General features: G+C 37.0%; 1 protein-coding gene across 1 annotated transcript in view; it reads left to right on the top strand.

Moving 5' to 3' along the window:
* The window catches only part of IPO5 (importin 5), a 44,961-nt gene extending 25,676 nt beyond the window's left edge, over positions 1 to 19,285 (top strand). Inside the window, exons 11-26 of the mRNA XM_074911303.1 lie at positions 234 to 358; positions 447 to 536; positions 640 to 813; positions 1,042 to 1,260; positions 2,487 to 2,570; positions 3,380 to 3,512; positions 3,606 to 3,727; positions 4,245 to 4,341; positions 4,853 to 5,025; positions 5,474 to 5,585; positions 6,193 to 6,248; positions 10,160 to 10,282; positions 10,949 to 11,168; positions 14,532 to 14,760; positions 16,258 to 16,399; positions 19,138 to 19,285. Coding sequence (XP_074767404.1) covers positions 234 to 358; positions 447 to 536; positions 640 to 813; positions 1,042 to 1,260; positions 2,487 to 2,570; positions 3,380 to 3,512; positions 3,606 to 3,727; positions 4,245 to 4,341; positions 4,853 to 5,025; positions 5,474 to 5,585; positions 6,193 to 6,248; positions 10,160 to 10,282; positions 10,949 to 11,168; positions 14,532 to 14,760; positions 16,258 to 16,399; positions 19,138 to 19,224 — 2,186 coding nt within the window. The 3' untranslated portion in view covers positions 19,225 to 19,285. The remainder of the gene's footprint in view (positions 1 to 233; positions 359 to 446; positions 537 to 639; positions 814 to 1,041; positions 1,261 to 2,486; positions 2,571 to 3,379; positions 3,513 to 3,605; positions 3,728 to 4,244; positions 4,342 to 4,852; positions 5,026 to 5,473; positions 5,586 to 6,192; positions 6,249 to 10,159; positions 10,283 to 10,948; positions 11,169 to 14,531; positions 14,761 to 16,257; positions 16,400 to 19,137) is intronic.
* Positions 19,286 to 19,784: the final 499 nt, after the last annotated feature.

Raw genomic sequence — 19,784 nt, 5'->3', positions numbered from 1 at the left:
TTTCTAGGTCTGGATTTCGCCTGGATTAGATACTCAAATTTTCATGCATCTCTGGATGTATGAGGAAAAGTGAAAAGTATTTAACAAATCAAGTAGATGCATCAGTTTCCCTTCCCTTCCCTCTCCTATTCTTTACTCTTTCTCCTCCCGTAGCTCCAAGAAAGGTGATTTGTCTTATTTTGGAAACTAAAAAGCACAACAAACATATTTATTTTCATTTTTCTCTTCTGTAGCTGACTGGAAATATAGGCATGCTGGCTTGATGGCTCTCTCAGCCATTGGAGAAGGTTGCCACCAACAGATGGAGGGAATTTTAAATGAGATAGTTAATTTTGTTTTGCTATTCCTTCAGGATCCTGTGAGTATAATTCTGTTAATTATTTCAAAATGTTTTAATTTCTGCTCTCATGACTATTGTTAACTATTTGAGGGAAATACTTTTTCAGCATCCAAGGGTAAGATACGCCGCTTGTAATGCTATTGGACAAATGGCAACTGACTTCGCACCTGGTTTTCAAAAGAAATTTCATGAGAAGGCAAGTAGTAGAATAGTTTAAAAAAAAAATAAAAATAAAATTGTGGTAAAACTATGTCCTCTTCAGAAACTGGTTCTTCTGAAAATAAACATTTCTTTTTCAGGTAATAGCAGCTCTTCTGCAAACCATGGAGGATCAAGGCAACCAGCGTGTTCAAGCCCATGCAGCTGCAGCACTCATAAACTTCACTGAAGATTGTCCCAAGTCACTGCTTATTCCATATTTGGATAATCTAGTGAAGCATCTTCATTCCACTATGGTGATAAAATTGCAAGAGGTATAATATACTGAACAAATTGTTTCATGACGGGTAACCTTGTAACATATGCAGAATTAAGTATAGCTGAACCAAGACCTCTGAAATAAGCCGGTATACGTATCTGCTGATGTGGGTCTAAACTGACAAGAATTAGGATACGTACAAGAGCAGATTTTTACATTTGGCTTGCTTTTAAGTAAAGTATGTGCTTTAGAAATATAACACTTTATTCTTCCTCTTTCCAAGTTGATACAGAAAGGCACTAAGCTAGTTTTGGAGCAAGTTGTGACTTCAATTGCATCAGTTGCAGATACAGCAGAGGAGAAGTTTGTTCCCTACTATGATTTATTTATGCCCTCTTTAAAACACATTGTTGAGAATGCTGTTCAGAAGGAATTAAGACTTTTACGAGGAAAGACTATTGAATGCATCAGCCTAATTGGTCTTGCTGTTGGTAAAGAAAAGGTAAGCTTAGATCTTATCTAATGGTCTAAATATATTTTAACATGCCTTTGTTTTTTGTAGTGTTAACACAATTAATATATTTACTTGTTAAACATAGAGCCTTGTTGCTGACTTCTGTTTGTCTTCCTGTTTTCATTTCTGAGGTGACTGTCTTGCTGTTTAGATTCACAAATTCACAATAGAATCTTACGAAACTATTACAGCTCAAGTTATTCTTGTCACGCTGAACAATGTTGAAATCAAGCATTTTTTCTTCATTTGGGTTTTTTTGCCTTAAGAGAAATCTTGGGAGCATCTCATTTAGGCAGTGTCAGAATGGTGGGAAAATGGTTCAAGTGAAACAGCACAGTTTTTGTATGCAGATGCCTGAAAAGGTTTAAATGTGCTCATAGTAGATCTTAAGTACTTGTTCATCATGAGGCTTGATGTATTTGACAGGGGTTGTTTTTTTATAAGTTGGTTAAAACGTCACTAAAAGCATGGAGAAACAATTGTGAAGGATGATGTAAGAGTCTAAGTGTTCTGATAGCCAGTTTGCATTACATTTTACAGATTTTCATTTTATTTTATTGAGTGAACAAAACAGAAAAATCACACTTCAGAGTAAAATAATGTGATTTAATCAGTACGAAAATACTAATAGTCCCCCTCAAAATTACCAGCCCTTTCCTTTGACTTGGAAGGACTACCAGTAGTAGACTTACCATTCGTGCAACCAAATTTTAAACATATTTTAAACATAACTAATGTTTAATAAATCATTCTTGGAGGACTACTGGGAACATGGTCAGTGAAAAGAAAGTAAGTATAACATCACAGGGACATCTGATATGACCTAAAATGTTACTAGATCATAACTTAGTGGCTTTTGCTGTCAGCTTTTATCCTAGTTCCAGAAGGGAGTCAAAATAGTAAGGAGGTATCTGGGAAAGTTAGAATTGTCAGATATTTTTTGTGAGTATTAGTATTTACTTATGTAGTGTTTTATTTAACTAGTCCTCTACTTTTAAGTATGTGAACAGAGGTACAGTGAAGCTTAAAACAAGAATGACTTGGTGATGCTTCCAGAAGAACAACTTACGTTTTCACTTCTATCCTCATTTCAGTCTGTTTCCAGCTTTAGCTTATGTCTTGATAATATGTTGGACTCCAAACAATTTAAGTGAGCATTTAAATCTCTGAAAAGTACCCTTGCATTTAAAAACATCGTTGTTTCCTATATCTAGTTTATGCAGGATGCATCAGATGTAATGCAGCTGTTGTTGAAGACACAAACAGACTTCAGTGATCTAGAAGATGATGATCCACAGGTATGTTAAAATTGTGCATAGCTCATTGATTAGTGTTAAACATGTTCTTTGTACATGTAACGTTTCTGTGCCCCCGCCCCGTGTAATTACACCTTCAGATTAATTGTTCAGCATGTCTTACAGATGTTGAGATTGATTGCCCTAAGATGGCCTTAGAATGTTCCACAGAAGTATGATTAGGAAATGAGACTTTCATGACCTATATTTGCTGAAGAAATTTCAGCATGTGGGTAATCATTCCATGTCTATTAGTAACTACTTTGTTTGGCATTGTATGACCTATTCCCTTGCTGTCACCTTCTTATAAATAGTTCAACAAGACTTGTTAGACAGCTGTTCTAATGAGTGGAGAGATATTTTGACTTGTGCAGCTGAAAACAAATACTCCTCTGAAAACACTGTACTGCACTTTTTTTTGCTCTGTTTGCTGTTTTCAGGAACGTGGCTCAATAGTATAATTTAAATTCAGGGAATTATTCATTTCAGAAAGGAATTTACTTTTCAATACAGTTGTGATTGCATTATAAGTACATTTTACACTGTCACATTTTTACATGTATAGCAACTTTGATCAGAGGTAGTGTCAATACGTTGTTCCAATAAAGACTTGGGACAGATCTTTTGAAGATGCATTTTTATATGGATTGCATATTGGATGAGTTCTGCTCTTTGAAATAAGTTTTATGCACTGCTGACAAATTCTTTAAAAAAGTCCTATTGTGTAACATTCTTCCTTTATGTTTTTCTTTTAAGTAAGCATTAAAATAAAATGTGGGACATGAAAATTCTGACTCTGTTCTCTTTTGTAGATTTCTTACATGATCTCAGCATGGGCCAGAATGTGTAAAATTCTTGGAAAGGAATTTCAGCAGTACCTTCCTGTTGTCATGGGACCTCTAATGAAGACTGCATCCATTAAACCTGAAGTAGCTCTTTTAGACAGTAGGTTTAAGATGTTTTGCTTGGAAGAGTACTGGAATAAATGATTTTGTAGCACTTTCAGATTTATTTTTTTTCCCCCCCTCTGTATAACAGCACAAGATATGGAGAATATGAGTGATGATGATGGTTGGGAATTTGTAAATCTAGGAGATCAGCAAAGTTTTGGAATTAAAACTGCAGGCCTTGAAGAAAAAGCAACGGCATGCCAGATGCTGGTGAGTAATAAGAGAGTTTTGGTGATCTGTGTATTGCTGGACAATCATCTGAAGCCAAAATCTGTAACGAAAATATTCTTTATAGTATCAAATGAAATAGTTATGTTTTTCTTAGGGTGATAGTGTTAAGTTTGGATTTCAGATGCTTCATTGCATATGGCTTCTTGATTAAAAAACAGTTTCTTCAGTTTGGAGCTTCAATTTTTAAGATGAACAGATAGTTTTCCTTTGTTAGCAAAACTTTTAAGGAATATGTGATGTTAGAGTAGTTCCTTTTTGCAAATATTGATGTTTCTGAATTTGGTTTGAAAAATACATGCATGTACTAAGAGTAAGAGCTCATGCTATCAGTTTCTTAAAATACTATAATGGAGTACGTAGGTAAATAGATTATTGCACGTTTTGTAAAATAAACTTTAAAACCTTGAACTTTTAACATTCTTTCTTATCACTACATGAAAAATATTAGTCACAGTATTTTCCCTTAAAGGTGGTATTTCCATGCTTTGTGTTTCAGGTTTGCTATGCAAAAGAGCTAAAAGAAGGATTTGTGGAGTACACAGAACAAGTTGTAAAGCTGATGGTTCCCTTGTTGAAGTTCTATTTCCATGATGATATCCTATTAACGAATTCTATTGTGAAAACGGAAACTTAGTTTGGAAGAATCAGAGTTGTGCTTACTGTTTTCCTAAATGAATTGAAAGTGTTAGTGTTAAAATATTCTGTTGCTTTATAGTAGAAATTGTTTCTGAGAACGTTGTTTCACACGCTATTTTAGGCAATGTATCCTACTTTTTCCTCCTAGTTTCTTTTTAAATAAGCATGTCTATAATGTTAAAAGCAAACAGAAGAAAAAGTGATGTTTGTGACAGCAAAGTGAAGGAGAACTTGTATAGCTGTTCTGTCATGGCCTGAAACAGGCTTGAAACAACTTTTAAATAGCAAACAGTTTAATTTTCCTATGATCTTAATCTGTATCTAATTAAGAAATCAAATGCACTGAACTGTAATTAAAAAAAAGTAGATTTCAGGTAGACAACTAGTAACTTCATTATGGTGGTAGGTGCTCTAAATTCTAAGCACTTTATGTTGGCCTCAATCATTTTATTTCCTTAACAATGAAACGTGTTCGAGTGGCAGCAGCAGAGTCAATGCCCCTCCTTCTTGAATGTGCTAGAGTTCGTGGGCCAGAGTACCTCACACAGATGTGGCATTTCATGTGTGATGCCCTCATCAAAGCCATTGGGACAGAACCAGATTCAGACGTTCTTTCAGAAATAATGCATTCTTTTGCAAAGGTAACTTTCTTCCTTACAAATCTTGTGGTGTTGCTGTTTGTAGCTTTTTATGGTAGGAAAGGATGTGTGTTTGATGTTCATTTAAATGACTGGAAGAAATGCAAGGCTTCCTGAATTTTGGCTTGACTAAATGTTGTTAGAGCTGATTGAAAAACTTAAGTTTTACTTTTTTGCAAGAACCGAAATACCAAAGTATTAACCTAAAACAATTGCCAGATTTGTTCATTTTAGCTGCAAACCACCAAAGTTATGTGCATGAAATATACAGTGGTGCTATGCCTTACTTGTGTAATTTGAGCATTGATTACATTATGAATGTTCTATTAGTATTACTTCTGCTAGTGATCATGTAAAGCAGAGCATATATTAATATTCTCTGTGTGCTTAGATTTCATTGAGACTGCTCATGTAACTTAAAGCTGAAAAACTGATCATTTTATTTCACTAGTGCATTGAGGTAATGGGAGATGGATGCCTTAACAATGAACACTTTGAAGAACTTGGAGGAATATTGAAAGGAAAACTAGAAGAGCACTTTAAAAATCAAGAATTAAGACAGGGTAAGTTAACACAAATTCCTGTTAATGATAACATTATGATAATGGCTGTTCTTTAAAGCAGAATTCCTAATAATTTCTGAAGACACAAAAGAAGTTTCATTCAGATTTCTTTGATTTACATATTTGTATAAGGTAACTGGGATTTGAAACAACAGAATCCATGGGTTATATTTGTAAGCTTTGGGAGGATTAAGATGGCATCACTTGCAGAAAGACTGTCGTTTAATCAAAGTTGATGGACAGATTTGCTTTACAGTGCACATGTCTGTGGTGTCATTTCTGTGGGTTTTTTTTCATCTGAAGTCTTTACAGTTTCCTTAAAGCAATGGTAGTTTCTTATTTCTGTGCACTTTTGTCCTCATGCGCAAGCTGGTGCATTTATTTCTATTTCACGCACTTTTACACATTCTTAAATTGAGCTGTCTCATTATACTACTTGTTTTTCTGTGAAAGCTCTTTGAAGCTTCTTAAAGACAAAAAATTCCTGTTGCTTCTTCAGCTACTATTTCCTATTTTCTAAATTTGTTTCTGCATGGGTTTTTTTTCGTTTCACAGGGAAAATACACTTGTAGAAATGTAATGGTTTAATATTTATTTTTTAATTTAGTGAAAAGACAAGATGAAGACTATGATGAACAAGTTGAAGAGTCATTACAAGATGAAGTAAGTTGATTTGGGGAATTTTTCCACTCATAAAGCACCAGGATGGAAATACATTACGCAGATATGCTATGCTACTCAATTAAAGCATAGTGCATCCTCAGAATGATTTCTTCCTGGAAGAATGTTCTGTTACCATATTCCTTCAAAACTTCCACTAAGAAATGGGTCACACCTACATGTGTGAATTAGGAAAATACAAAAGGTTTTCTTGTCCAGTATACTGAAGGAGTAAGTTCTGGATATAGCTCTTCATTTTCTTCATCCTCTCAAATGATTCTTAGATGACTTTAAATAGTCTGCTGTCAAGTGCTGTATCAGTGGTAATCTAAAGCCTAGCCCTGCTGATTTGCTGTTGCTTTGCACCTTATGACCTAGACGGCTCTTAACCTTGAGCATACCTCTGATACCTAGATTCTCTGACATGTGAGGTCAGGAGCCTGTCTCAAAAAGAATAGACCTAAAAGTATCAAAGGAGGACAGCAGAATGAATAGCTGGCATAATGTGTTTGCAAGCTATTGTGTTTGTGTGAGAGAATACCAGAGTGACTTCAGCTGCTAAGATAATGAACTGAGTTTTTAGTTTGAAGGAGAGGTGACTGTAGAAGAGAAATGATAGTTCTATTAAATCATCATTGGTATGGAGAGAGTAATAAAAAATAATAAACCATTGCTGCTTATAACATGAGGCATAAAGGATACTCAGTAAATTTAAGAACTAGGAAATTTTTTTGCCACACAATGTGTGAAGCTTACGAGTTGAATTGTGAAGCTTGTTCATATGAGTTTCACCTGTATGCCGACTCCAGAATGTATCTTAACAGATCATGCACTCATATGTAAATATTTTCTTAAACAACAGTGCAATTCTTGAGCCCCTCTCCTTTGGGAACGTTAGGCCAGCATTCAAAAGGATATGTTTCTGGTTCCTACATCCTGCTTGGGATCAAAAAATAGTAAAACTCAAATTTCTGAGCCAAGAGCCTTTCCTGATTTTTCTCCCTTTCTTACTTGCAATGTTTAATGTTCATTCTTGCAGACAGTGAGATAGGTGGTTTGTTATCTTTTTTTTCTTATGTGTCACTCTGTACTGATAATGAGAGAAAATGCTAGCAAACAGCAGTTTCAGAAAAGCTGAATCCATACTCTGCAGAGTTGCAAGGCATTTTAAAAAGTGTTTTAATTTATATTTGACCTTGCTGATTTTTTTTTTTAGACTGCAAGTAAGACTTTTATCTGCATCACCCTGTGAAAGTAGGAGTGGGACCAGAATGTCACTTGCCATATGGACAGAATTAACATACAGTAATGAGTGGCATTTGGATATGCATCTTTGGTCCCAAATATGTTTATGTAGCCCTTACCTCAAGGCAGCAGAAATAGAAGGGAGTACAGAAGTCACGAAAGATATATTCAAACAATACTTTGGGTAAGGTATCTAGATACAGCCCTAGCTTAGGCAGTAACTGTTGATTTGATAGAGGGTAGAAGGCATACACTAAGCAAGTGTTATGCTCTCCCTGTGAACATCTGGTACCAGCTATTAGTAAACAGTCAATACCAAGTGAGGTGGACCTTGTGTTGTGTTGCAGCAGTTCTTTGCCTCTGTTTTCATTTGTGCATGTTTTCTGGAGTTATTGGCTGAATTATTCCTTAAAAATGCAGAAGTTGTCTAACCAGGGAAGGCTTAAATATCCAGTTGTGGGAAGCTGTCTGCTGCATGAGAAATACTTTCTAGTTTCTCACTAGGGACGAGAAGCTAGCTGTATTCTGTTTTTCCTGCCTCTTAAAGTATAAATTGATTAAAGAAACCATCCTCAGTACAACAGAACCTGCTTTAAAACAAAGTTAAAGGGTTTTCCCAACACAAGTGTATCCAGGGAATTATTATTCCTTTCAGATACAACATGAATTGGTAGCTGGATCTGAGCTAAGGATTTTTACTTCTCCAGTTTGATGCATTAATTGGACAAGGTGAAAAATGAAGTTAAGCAATGAGAGGAGAGAATTGATACTCTGTATATTTTTGCCACAATCTTCTGTCACAAAGGCATTTACATTTCAATAAAAGCTTGTTACAGTATCTGTAAGGTACAGAAAGCTGCCCAGGAGGTGGTGGAGTCCCCATCCCTGGAGGTGTTTAAGAGTCGGGTTGACATAGCACTGAGGGATCTGGTGTAGTTGGGAACTGTCAGTGCTAGGTTAACGGTTGGACTGGATGATCTTCAAGGTCCTTTCCAACCTAGCTGATTCTCTGATTTTGTAAAGGGAATCCATTGAAGCAGTAAATTTGCACAAGGCTGTTTGTCTTGATAAATTTTTCTTTCCGTGAAACAAACTTCAAGGCCTAGGCAACTGAGTACTAGCAGTTGACTTACATTTTTTAAGAAGGGTAAAAAGGAGGACTCTGGAAACTACCAACCAGTCAGTCTCACTCTGTGCCTTGTAAGATCATGGAACAGATTTTCCTGGAGGCTGTGTCAAGGCATGTGGAAGACAGGAGGCTGATTAGAGGCAGCTGATGTGTCTTCACAGAGGGCAAATCATGCCTGACTAATTTGGTGGCTTCTGTGATGGGAGTGGCTGCTTTGGTGGATTAAGGAAGAGCAACTGATGTCATCTATCTTGACTTCTGTAAGGTCTTTGACACAGTTCCACACAACAGCTTTGTCACTAAATTGGAGAGGTATGGATTTGATGGGTGGACTGTTTGGTGGATAAAGAATTGGCTGGATGGCCATGTCCAAAGTGTTGCATTCAGTGGCTCAACATAAAAATGGAGATCAGTAACAAGGAGTGTCCCTTGGGGTTCTGTTGGGAACCAGTACTGTTCAGTACCTTTGTTAACAACATAGGTAGCTAGTGCACCCTCAGCAAGTTTGCAAATGACACCAAGCTGAAGGGTGCAGTTGATGTACTCAAGGAAAGAGATGTGCCATCCAGAGGGACGTGGACAGGCTTGAGAGGTGGGCCTGGGCAAACCTCATGAAGTTCAACAAGGCCAAGTGCAAGGTCTTGCACATGGGTCAGGACATTCTCCAATATCAGTACAGACTAGGGAGTGAATGGATTTAGAGCAGCCCTGTGGAGAAGGACTTGGGGGTACTGGTGGATGAAAAGCTGGACATGAGCCAGCAATGTGTGCTCACAGTCCAGGAAACCAATTGTGTCCTGGGCTGCATAAAAAGATGTCCAGCAGTTCAAGGGAGGTGATTTTTCCCTCTCTACTCTGGTGGGACCCCACTGAACATGCAGTTCTGGGGTCCACAGTACAAGAAAGACACAGACATGTTGGATTGGGTCCAGAGGACAGCCACAGAAATTATCAGAGGGAAGGAACACCTCTCCTACAAGGAAAGGCTGAGCGAGTTAGGGTTGTTCAGCCTGGAGAAGAGAAGGCTCTGGGGAGACCTTACTGTGGCCTTTCAATATATAGAGGGCTTACATGAAAGAGGGAGAGAGATTTTTTTACCAGGGCCCGTAGTGACAGGACATGGGGCGACAGTTTTTACTAAAAGACGGGAGGTTTAGATTGAACATCAATAAGAATTTTTTTATGCTGAGGGTGGTGAGACACTTGGAAGAGGTTTCCCAGAGAAGCTGTGGCTGCCCCCTCCCTGGCAGTGTTCAAGGCCAGGTTGGACGGAGCTTGGATCAGCCTGATCCAGTGAAAGGTGTCTCTGCCTGTGGCAGGGGAGTTGGAACTACGTGATCTTTCAAGGTCCCTTCCAACCCAAATCATTCTCTGATTCTATCATTCTGTGATTAGACCAAGAGTTGAAAAATAGTGGACTTAAAAAGATTGGTTTTACAAAGACTTTATTCCATTACTTTAGAGGCCTTAGCATTTCATGTGACTTCCACTATTTTAAAGATCATTAGTCTTAATGTGATTTGTCTCCTTTTCCTATCAGGATGACAGTGACGTTTATATTTTGACTAAAGTATCGGACATTTTGCACTCGATATTCAGCAGTTATAAGGAGAAGGTACTGCCATGGTTTGAAAGGCTTCTTCCACTAATTGTCAACCTAATTGTAAGTACCTTGCTTTCTTTTAATTTGATTTTTATTATGTTTTTTTTCTGATGTGTTAATGGGTCTTCCATGCTGGAATCTTGGAGGTCTTGGTAGGTAGAATGTAGAGCCATCCACTGTACATGCCATCCCATTGTAGAGCCAATGTTTTACAAAATAGAGGCAGCTGAAGGTTTATCCTGCATCAAGTATGAAGTTGATAGTCTGCTTTTTGAACAGTTGCACTGCTGTGCTACTTATGATTTCTGTGTTGCAAGACCCAGGATCATTGAGACACACGAGTATTTTGAGAAATTTAATTTGCCTGCGATTCTCCAGTGATCTCTAAAATGGATTTCAAGAAGAGGGCTGAAAAAGTGCTGCAGACTAGTGAGGAAAATTGAGATTGAAATAGGTAACAGTGTGAAATAGAGGTAAAGGATTTTAAGGATAAAATCATTATTATTTTAATTAGCTGAGATAATCATCTGGATTTTGTTTTGTTTATGGTATTGCTGCAAGTTATCACTACAGAAAACTATATATTTGTAGGTTGAAATTTAAGCTAGGAAGATTTTAACAGAAACACTAGACCTCTGTTGCTATGATTGTTCTGTTGGTATAATCACTGACTGTACAAAACCTTACAATTTTAAGGTGGCTTAAATGTTACCTGTTTTGATGCAGTGTCCACATAGGCCATGGCCAGACAGGCAGTGGGGACTATGCATTTTTGATGATATTGTGGAACACTGCAGCCCATCCTCGTTCAAGTATGCTGAATACTTCCTGAGGCCAATGCTACAGTCAATATGTGACAACAGCCCAGAGGTTAGGCAAGCAGCTGCCTATGGTGTTGGAGTTATGGCACAATTTGGTGGGGACAGCTATCGCCCTTTTTGCACAGGTACGTACGTGCATCTGATAAAACTATTTGTGTGATTCTGAGGGGAAAAAAATGTTAAAATTGCTCACCTTTTGGTTAGTGATGTTTCTTCCCTTTGGCAGTGAAATAGATTGCCAGTATAACCTGTGGGGCAGACTCGTGATGATTAATAAAGTACCTGAATTCCTTGGGCTTTTAATGATGTTTTGCTTAGTATCATTTCTGTTGCAGCACCTACTGCTTAGCAAACTTATGTCTTTTTTTAAAAAATATGATCTGACATGCAAATGTTCATTTTGTAAAAAATAGTTTTCTGGTACACACCTGTCTCAGTTGCTTTTTACTAATACTAATGTGGTTGCATTTTATTAATGCAAAACCCTCTGGATATCTGGAAAAATTATACAAGTAACTTGGATTGAGGAGTAGCCTAGAATACAACTAATGTGGCTTTCTGCTTTTCTGTTACATAAAAAGAAGGAGCCTGATTTCTGTGACTAAGAAACGAAATGAGTATGATAATGCCTATCAGAAACACTTCATCCACTTGCTTTCTGAATGCCTTGAGTTTCTTTAAAACTTCAAATGTGTCTTGAATTTAAAGAAATTGTCTGCTGGCACTCTTCTTGCCAGTCAACAAAGTTAATTTTGCATACTAAATAGCAGCCCTTATGGGAGGTGATTTTTTTTTTTTTCTTTTTTAAGAAAATATTTAGTCATCTGTTTCAAATATGTATTTTACATGAATCTTAAATGAAAGCTGAATTAAATGATGTAAGAAACTAAGAACCATGTGATAAGGTTAAATTAGGGCTTTAACACAAGTCTTACATCAATAGAGGTAATTTTCACTGTTAATGTAAATGTGACTGTCGCATAGTGACAGTTGAGATGAGGTGTCTTTTTAAAAAAAAAAAAAAGAAAAAGCATGGGATAAACCTTGCAGTGGAACACTGAGCACTAAAATTCTAATTTGTCTAGAAAAATACTTTCTTAAAGATTTTTTTTTTGCGAACTATTTCATAAGGTGTTTTATGTCTTGTCCCAAGACTAGAGGAGAGGAGACTGTCAAGACAGTTTTGATTTTGGAGTTTTGGGGGTTTTTAGCATCTGTTGAAGTCTTAATTTTATTTTTGATTCATTAGACTTGATATCTTGACCCACTTAAAATTTGTAACAACTTTCATCCCTTTCTTTGTGTTTAGACAGATAGTCCTTGATTAAATCCAGACACTTGGCTTCTCCTTTAGTTGGATGTTTAGATAAAATTACTTTTTTACTTTACAGCATACAGCTTATTAGCAGGCAGTATTCTAAGTACTTTTGTATGTAAATAAAAAAACTTTGTGTTTTAATAGATGAAAATGTGTTGTGATTACAAACAAAGTAAATATGTCATGAGAAGCTTTTCTGCCCCATAGGTTTTACTACCTTCTCTGAAAACATCATGTTGCTTTTATTTGTAATTTAGTTTCTTTGCAGATTAATATATAGCACTGGCTTATTGTTCTAGTGCAAGTTTGGAGCAGTATGTAAAGACTCAAGACTATTAAGAAAAAGCAGATGTATTAATGTGAGTGGTTTTGGCAGTCATTGAAAAAATACAGGAATACAGGGAGAACTTGTAAATGGCACAAGAGCTACATTATGATGAGAAAAATAATTAAAAATAGAATTAGTAAAGAATAAAGATTGAAGGAAAAACTACAGCAAATCAAGTAATTTTCTAAGTGGGCTTACAGTTTATGTGACTGCAAACTTTACCTCTGTTTTTTATGTTGGTGTAAGAATATAATCAGCTATGCTCTGTGTGCACTGTATTAATGAACTGCATGTGTTTCTTCCTAAATTACATCCATGACCTCAACTTTTGGTGGTGCAGCATGTCAGAGCAGTCAGTCCTTGGAAAAAAACCCTATTATTGTTATTATAGAATATGGTCTTTTATAGTCAAAAGAGGCTTTTTTAGGGATTCTCTGCCACAACATCTATGTGAGAATAGATCTGTTTTCTAGACAAGAAGAAAACCTGTCTGCTAAACTGTAGGGAGGAGACTATGCTGATCCATTTTGAGGCCCTCCTAATCTTATGGCTACAAGGACACACATACCTACAGAGTCATCTGTTAGTATTAAGGAGTATGAGGAAACATGGATGAGATTTATCTTCAGCAGTCATGAGAACCTGAGGTATAAGATGCAGACTCAGTTTGCCTGGACACTGTAGACTTCCATGAAACAAATTCTGCTTTGCGGAAAAGTCTGGCATTGTTATCCTGCATTCAATACACAAGCTAATGGGTCTGATGACCAGTGTTTATCAGCCCCATAAAAGTATCCTTGTCTAGCTTAGGGTTAATCATATTCTTCCATAGCTGCTAAATTCTTCAAAAATCTAATTCAGTGAAGTTAATGTAGCAAGTGTCATTGTGTATTCCTTAACTGCAAAGCTGCTACTTACTCATCAGAATGAAGTAGTGTGAGATCTCGCTCTTGCTTAGTAATTGGAGTTATTCTGAAGTGTGCATTCTGCACAACTCCACAACCTGTTTCCTGTGCTGATACAGAATTTCACAGCTTTAGCATTCTGTTTTTAGCAGAACAACACAAGGACAATTGTTCCTGCATGCATGTAGAATGCTCTGAAATCTGCATGGACACTAGTAACTAAAAATGTGACATTAATGTTCATTTAGAAATGTGCATGTCATTATCCATGTGACTTAAAAAAAAAAATAAATTGCTATTAACATAGCAAGAAAATTGGCATTTTTCCTTGATGTTTGATTTTTATGATCTTAATCCATGCCAGATGGATTCACCAGATGATATTACTCCTATGAGCGGTGGGAGATGTGTATGTGTATATATCTATATGTGTGCAGAAGCAATAGATGATGTACAGCAGACATACACTGTAGACATGCACTACAGTCCAAGTTAATGTGAATGTCACTGTATCAGTGCTTTTCTTCATCTCATGTTTATAGAACCTGTTAGATTAAAAAGGTAATGCTTGTTATCTATGTTTTTACTATACATTACAATGTTTTGTATATTGTAGATTGCATAACTACAATTGAAAGACAAAGGAAGGTGTTTTTTTTTCCTTCTGAACTTAAGCAAATCCAGACATTTGCAGTAGCTGTTTTCTCATGTTTCCTTGCATAGCGTTATTTATCTGTTTGTTTTTCATATGATGACTATTGAGCAGAGAAGAACCTAGAAGCAGGGGGACATTGGGATGACTGGATTTTGGTGCTTGAGCCACAAAAAAAAAATCCCATTTTTAATACATGCAGTAGTCCCACGTAGAATTTGTGATGTTAATGAAATATAACTTGATTGTGCATTAAACTTTATTCTTGCGTTGTTTACCAATTAGAGGCACTTCCACTGCTGGTGAGAGTCATTCAGTCACCAGATGCCAAAACCAAAGAGAATGTCAATGCAACAGAGAACTGCATTTCAGCTGTAGGAAAAATAATGAAGTTCAAGCCTGACTGTGTAAATGTTGAAGAAGTCCTGCCACACTGGTTATCATGGCTTCCACTTCATGAAGATAAAGAAGAAGCTGTTCATACTTTCAATTATCTATGTGACTTAATTGAGAGGTAAGACAAAATCTTGACATTAATGCACAAAGTAAACCTGTTTGCAGGTTCTTTCCTTGCATTCATTTTCCAAAACTGAGAAACTGACGGGTTAATCTGTATTTGCTTTAGAGAAGATAATTTGGAATGTCAGAACTGAGCCTTCCATGATGTTATTGCTGTTTTCTTAAACAGTGAGTGTTCTCATCCTAACTAATGCCTTGAAACAATTTCTGGCTGCTTTAGATATATATGATGGGAAAGGATCAGCTGGGAACTTCTACAGAAAATTTCAGGAAAATTTTTGATCCTCTGCTTACATATCAGCATTAATAATTGATGAGGTCTTTTTACTTAAGAGCAGCACACATGCCCTTTCAGTCTTCTTTTCATAACCTTTTAAAGCAGCTTTGCACCTTTTTGCTTTCCAAGAGCTTGAGTATCAACAAAACAAAGTATGAAGTAGAGAAACAATACTAATAAATTCATGGTACGGTGCTATCTCCCTTAATAAATTTTTAATAATTATTTCAGTTATTATTGAAAGCATCTTGTCCCACAGCTTGTTCATTAGATTTGTGCTCCTTCCCATAGGTTAATGGACAGAAAAAAGATAATAATTCTATTGTGGGTGCAAGCTGAACTTCATAATTGAGTGGAAGAATGTCAGCTTCTGAAACGCGTAGTAGCTATCTTCTGGCTGACACTGTATTATATCTTAGTAGAAAAACAGCAAGGAGATTATTTAGATTTTCTACAGTCTTCTCTACTGTGTGAATACCTTGTATCTCTTGGTGCTTTATTAAGGCAGGGTCTTAAAATGGGTGGTGGCAACTGAGGTCCCTAGACTGATAATGGTGCGGTTGTGTAGAGACATCATAGTAATACTGACACATATGCATACACGCATGTGTATAGAAATCAGGAATTACATTAGCTTACTTTTGAACCCAGCTCTGTGCAGGTGGCTCAGCCTTGCTATGTATTTTTCTGTCAGTCCGACATTCACAGCCTCTGCATTCCAGCAGTGGTAGGTGGCAGGGCTGGAAGTAGATCATGTTTTCCACCCAGCTCACTGGTTGCCAATACGCCCCTACCCCAGCACTTGGCTGGGAAAGAGGGAGCAGAACTGTTTACTTGCTGTGTCGGTGAGTGCTGGCAGAGAGCTAAGTCACTGGTGCTCCTGACACCGGTAACACAACCTCCTCCAAGAGGAATAAGCCCTTTTAGTAAGGGTATTTCTGTCACACTGTTTACAGTTGCATGTGCATGGAACTCAACTGTTCTGTAAAGTTCAGATCTTCTTCCTGATAAAGTGTAGGCTGATTGAAGAATCAGCTGGTTAAATATTAACTGGAGAGGGAACATTCTGTCAGCAGGCAACAAAGCTATGCGTACTTACTCAGCTGAGTAAAACTTAGATGTAAATCACTCAACTTACATGTAAAACTCTTGCATTACTTTTATTTTTTTAGCTAAACATTAATTTATTTGTATTATGTGTTTTGATTGTAACAGCAACAATCCAGTTGTCCTTGGTCCCAACAACTCTAACCTGCCCAGAATATTTTGTATAATAGCGGATGGTGAAATTCATGAAGCTATTAAACATGAAGATCCATGTACCAAGCGGTTGGCTAATGTTGTTCGCCAAGTGCAGGTAAATAAATGCTTGATTAGGTATAAAGGGAACATTTAGAATCTACTTCCAGAAGTAACAAAACTGTTAAACCAATTTTGAGAGGCTTGTCTCCTTAGAGAATAATGCTTCAACCAGTGATCTTGGGGATCCTTGAGCATTCCTTGCACATTCCTTGCACCATTAATGATAAAACTTGGTAACGTTTGCACTTGAATAAAGTCTGTCTCCTTTGATAAACTTCAGAAGCTTATTAATTTTTTTTTTTAAAAAAAAGCTTTAAGATATATGCAGCTGAATGAGTAACATGCTAGCCAGTATTAGTTGTTTATGTTGGGGTTTTTTTCTGAGCCAGAAATTATAATCTGGAGAGGAATCTGCCTGTCTTTGTATCAGTGAACTGTACTGCAGGATTTGATCCAACATGTGATTCCTGTAAGAGTCCCTGGCACCCTGTAGTGGCTCACTGATGTAGCAGAGGCTTGTGATCTTTGCTAGAGAATGGTTGCAAAGCACAAGTAATTTTACTACTGCCCTCTTTAATGCAGTGCAAATATAGGTAGCTGTTCAATGTTTTCCCTACCTTTGGGGAACTGCCTCAAGGTTTATTTCTCTTATGCCATAATGGGTACTTAATGGTGCTGGGCACTGGGGATGTCCAAGTATTTAAGCTGCGCCTCTCTATAGTGTTGTGACAGTGCTCATAGGTCAGACCTGATCTGGGGCCAGATGTTACCAGGTGGACGTACTTGACAGTGCAGCATCTAATGATAGAAAGTAGTGTGCCTGGCAAAGACATAGCTTATAAAAATGTGTAGAGGATTTGGAGCAGCAGCTGTTCAATTACTGTCCATTCTACCTGGCGTGCTTTGGCAAAAGCCAGGTTCAAAAATTTTAGGAATATTTGATTTTTGGAAAGGATTCACTTGGATGAGTGTATCGGCCTGCAAGATCCATTATGTCTGTTAGAAAATTACCTGTTAAAACTCCAAAGGCATATAAAGAATGAAATCAAGCAAAGTTTCAAAGTGAAAATGGTATGAGTGGCTGTTCTAGATTCTGGCTGGCAGATACGAATCCTTGCTGTTAATACTTAAAAGTCTGGCTGTGGATCTCTATATTTAGGATATGCTGATGCATTTGTTTGCTTTACCTTAAATGCTCAATGTTAGTTTAATTTTGTTTTTAACAATACAATGGCACATACATGTATAGATTAGTTGTGTATATCAAAGTCTTGCTTTGGCCAGGAATGATAGCATTAATGTGGAAACAATTTCTGCATTGGTTAAATTATTGACCTTCAGACTGTGGGGAAAAAACTCTTAAAAGGTCATGGTTTTTTAAAGATACAATTGTAGCATGCTGCTACTAGTCTTATCTCCACACATAGTACTCTGACTTTAGTAAAGCACTATAAATGTTTTATACCATGGTAGGAACTTTAAAGGCTGTGTAGTTGCTAACAGTCTGCTTGCTGCTTCCCAGATTCCAGGAGAAAGACTGTTTGTTTGGGTTTTTTATGGTCTCAGTAAGCTCTTCCACTGCCAGTATCTGACATGAGCAACATTATGGTCATAGCTGGAATTAAACCTTTTTCCTCATGCTTAGGTATTCTCAGGGCAGAAATATTTCAGTGTAGAGTATCAATTTAAATGTGTGTGAGGAATGCTGGAAGAGCACATTTCATTCTGCAATATTCCACTATACGCTGAGAGTCTAAAATGTCTAATATTATTTAAAACTAAAAACACAAATCCAAACTCAACCTGAGGACTGTTTTCAAATTCTTTCAAATTATGTGAATCCATTTTTATGATACTTTTTTTTAAAAATGTGTGAGAAAAGGGCATTATAATAGAGCTGAACATAAAATATACCAAATATAAATTAAAACATTTTTTAAAAAATTTACTTCAAGTATACTGCAATTGCAAAAGCCAATCTAAAGACCTACAGCCAGTCACCTGCCATTTTTTTTTCCTATCATGGCCCTTTTAAAGAAAGCAGGATGCCAGTTGCTTCCAGCTTCTATTGTTAAGTGAATAAATACTTTTTCCCAACCTTTTTTTAATTTTAAGCATTTTCTGGTACTATTAGAACCAGACCCTACTGATGGTGACTTTAAAAGCTAATGTCTCGGCCAAGGGCTGTGGTAACACAGATGAGGTACACTGAAGGGCAGGAAAGTGTGGGTTTATGTTTACCCAGCTAGATGCTGCATACATGTTGTTCTCTCTGGGAAGTGATGAATTCCTTTCATTAAAGAGTAATGCTGTGTGTTGGCAGCAGAGTTTTGCAAGTAGACACACAGTATATGTAGCATGTCATGCTGCAATCACAGTGTTCCCTTCCTGAACGTGTCACTGGTGCACCAGTGTCCAGAAGATACTCTTGCATTTAGGCATGATTCAGTTTTGTCTAAACATTGATCTTTGAACTTTAGCAAATGTTTTTGGCTATGGTTAACCTAAAAGTGACAATTGTCATTTGACCCTCTTAGTTACAGGAGGTTCCCGGGAGTTTCAGATTAATTACTTTGCTGCTATTTAACAAGAGCTTGACTCTGCATTTTGGAGCATCTGTAGCTGAACCTATGTAGGACTGTATATAACTGAAGATTTCAGTCTGTTCTCTTTAGCATATATATTACAGGAATAAGCCCAGTGAATGCTGAGCTTTGTAAACATACGAAAGTTTAGCATGTGCCTTAGAAGCTTGTCAGCCTGCATAAAGACAACTTCTCATTTGTTTTCTAGACATCTGGAGGACTGTGGACAGAATGCATATCACAGCTCAATGCAGATCAACAGGCAGCCATACAGGAGCTCCTGAACTCTGCTTGAAGGGCCTTAATTATCATCTGCAAGAAAACTAACTCCAAATAAACGTTTACCCTATTGTTTAGGTTTCTTTTGTTTCTTTTTTGAGTAAAACCAGAACTGTAGTGCGTGTAGGCCATTCTTCTGCAACCTACAGGCAGTGGCAGCAGGAAGAAGCATTCTTTCAGAACGGTGTTTAAAATGGTTTTTATCCCACAACACAGAAGAAGTTTCCTGTAAACCCTACAATAGCACTGAAGAGTATTTTTCTAACGGTATAAGCCATCCATATGATGGTGAAAGGGAAACAAGTTGAATTTTCTCATTAGACATAATGAATTAAGAAACAGCTTTAAGACCTTCAGCAGTAGATGTACGTTATAACAGATAAACATTTCTCTACATCTAGTGTTAATTGTATTAATTGGAGTGTGAGTCTTTGTAGGGTAGAAAGTGTCCTTCTGCCCAGCAAGTTAGTAGATCAAAAGATGAAAAACTGAAGACAAACATCGAGCATGAAGACCTCATTGATCGCACTTTCAGATTCCCAAAAAACAACTTGTACAGTGACTCAATGAGGAAAG

The sequence above is a fragment of the Athene noctua genome, chromosome 1 (genome assembly GCF_965140245.1).
Source record: "Athene noctua chromosome 1, bAthNoc1.hap1.1, whole genome shotgun sequence".
Taxonomy (NCBI): Eukaryota; Metazoa; Chordata; class Aves; order Strigiformes; family Strigidae; genus Athene; species Athene noctua.
This window is presented reverse-complemented; position numbering and strand designations above follow the sequence as displayed.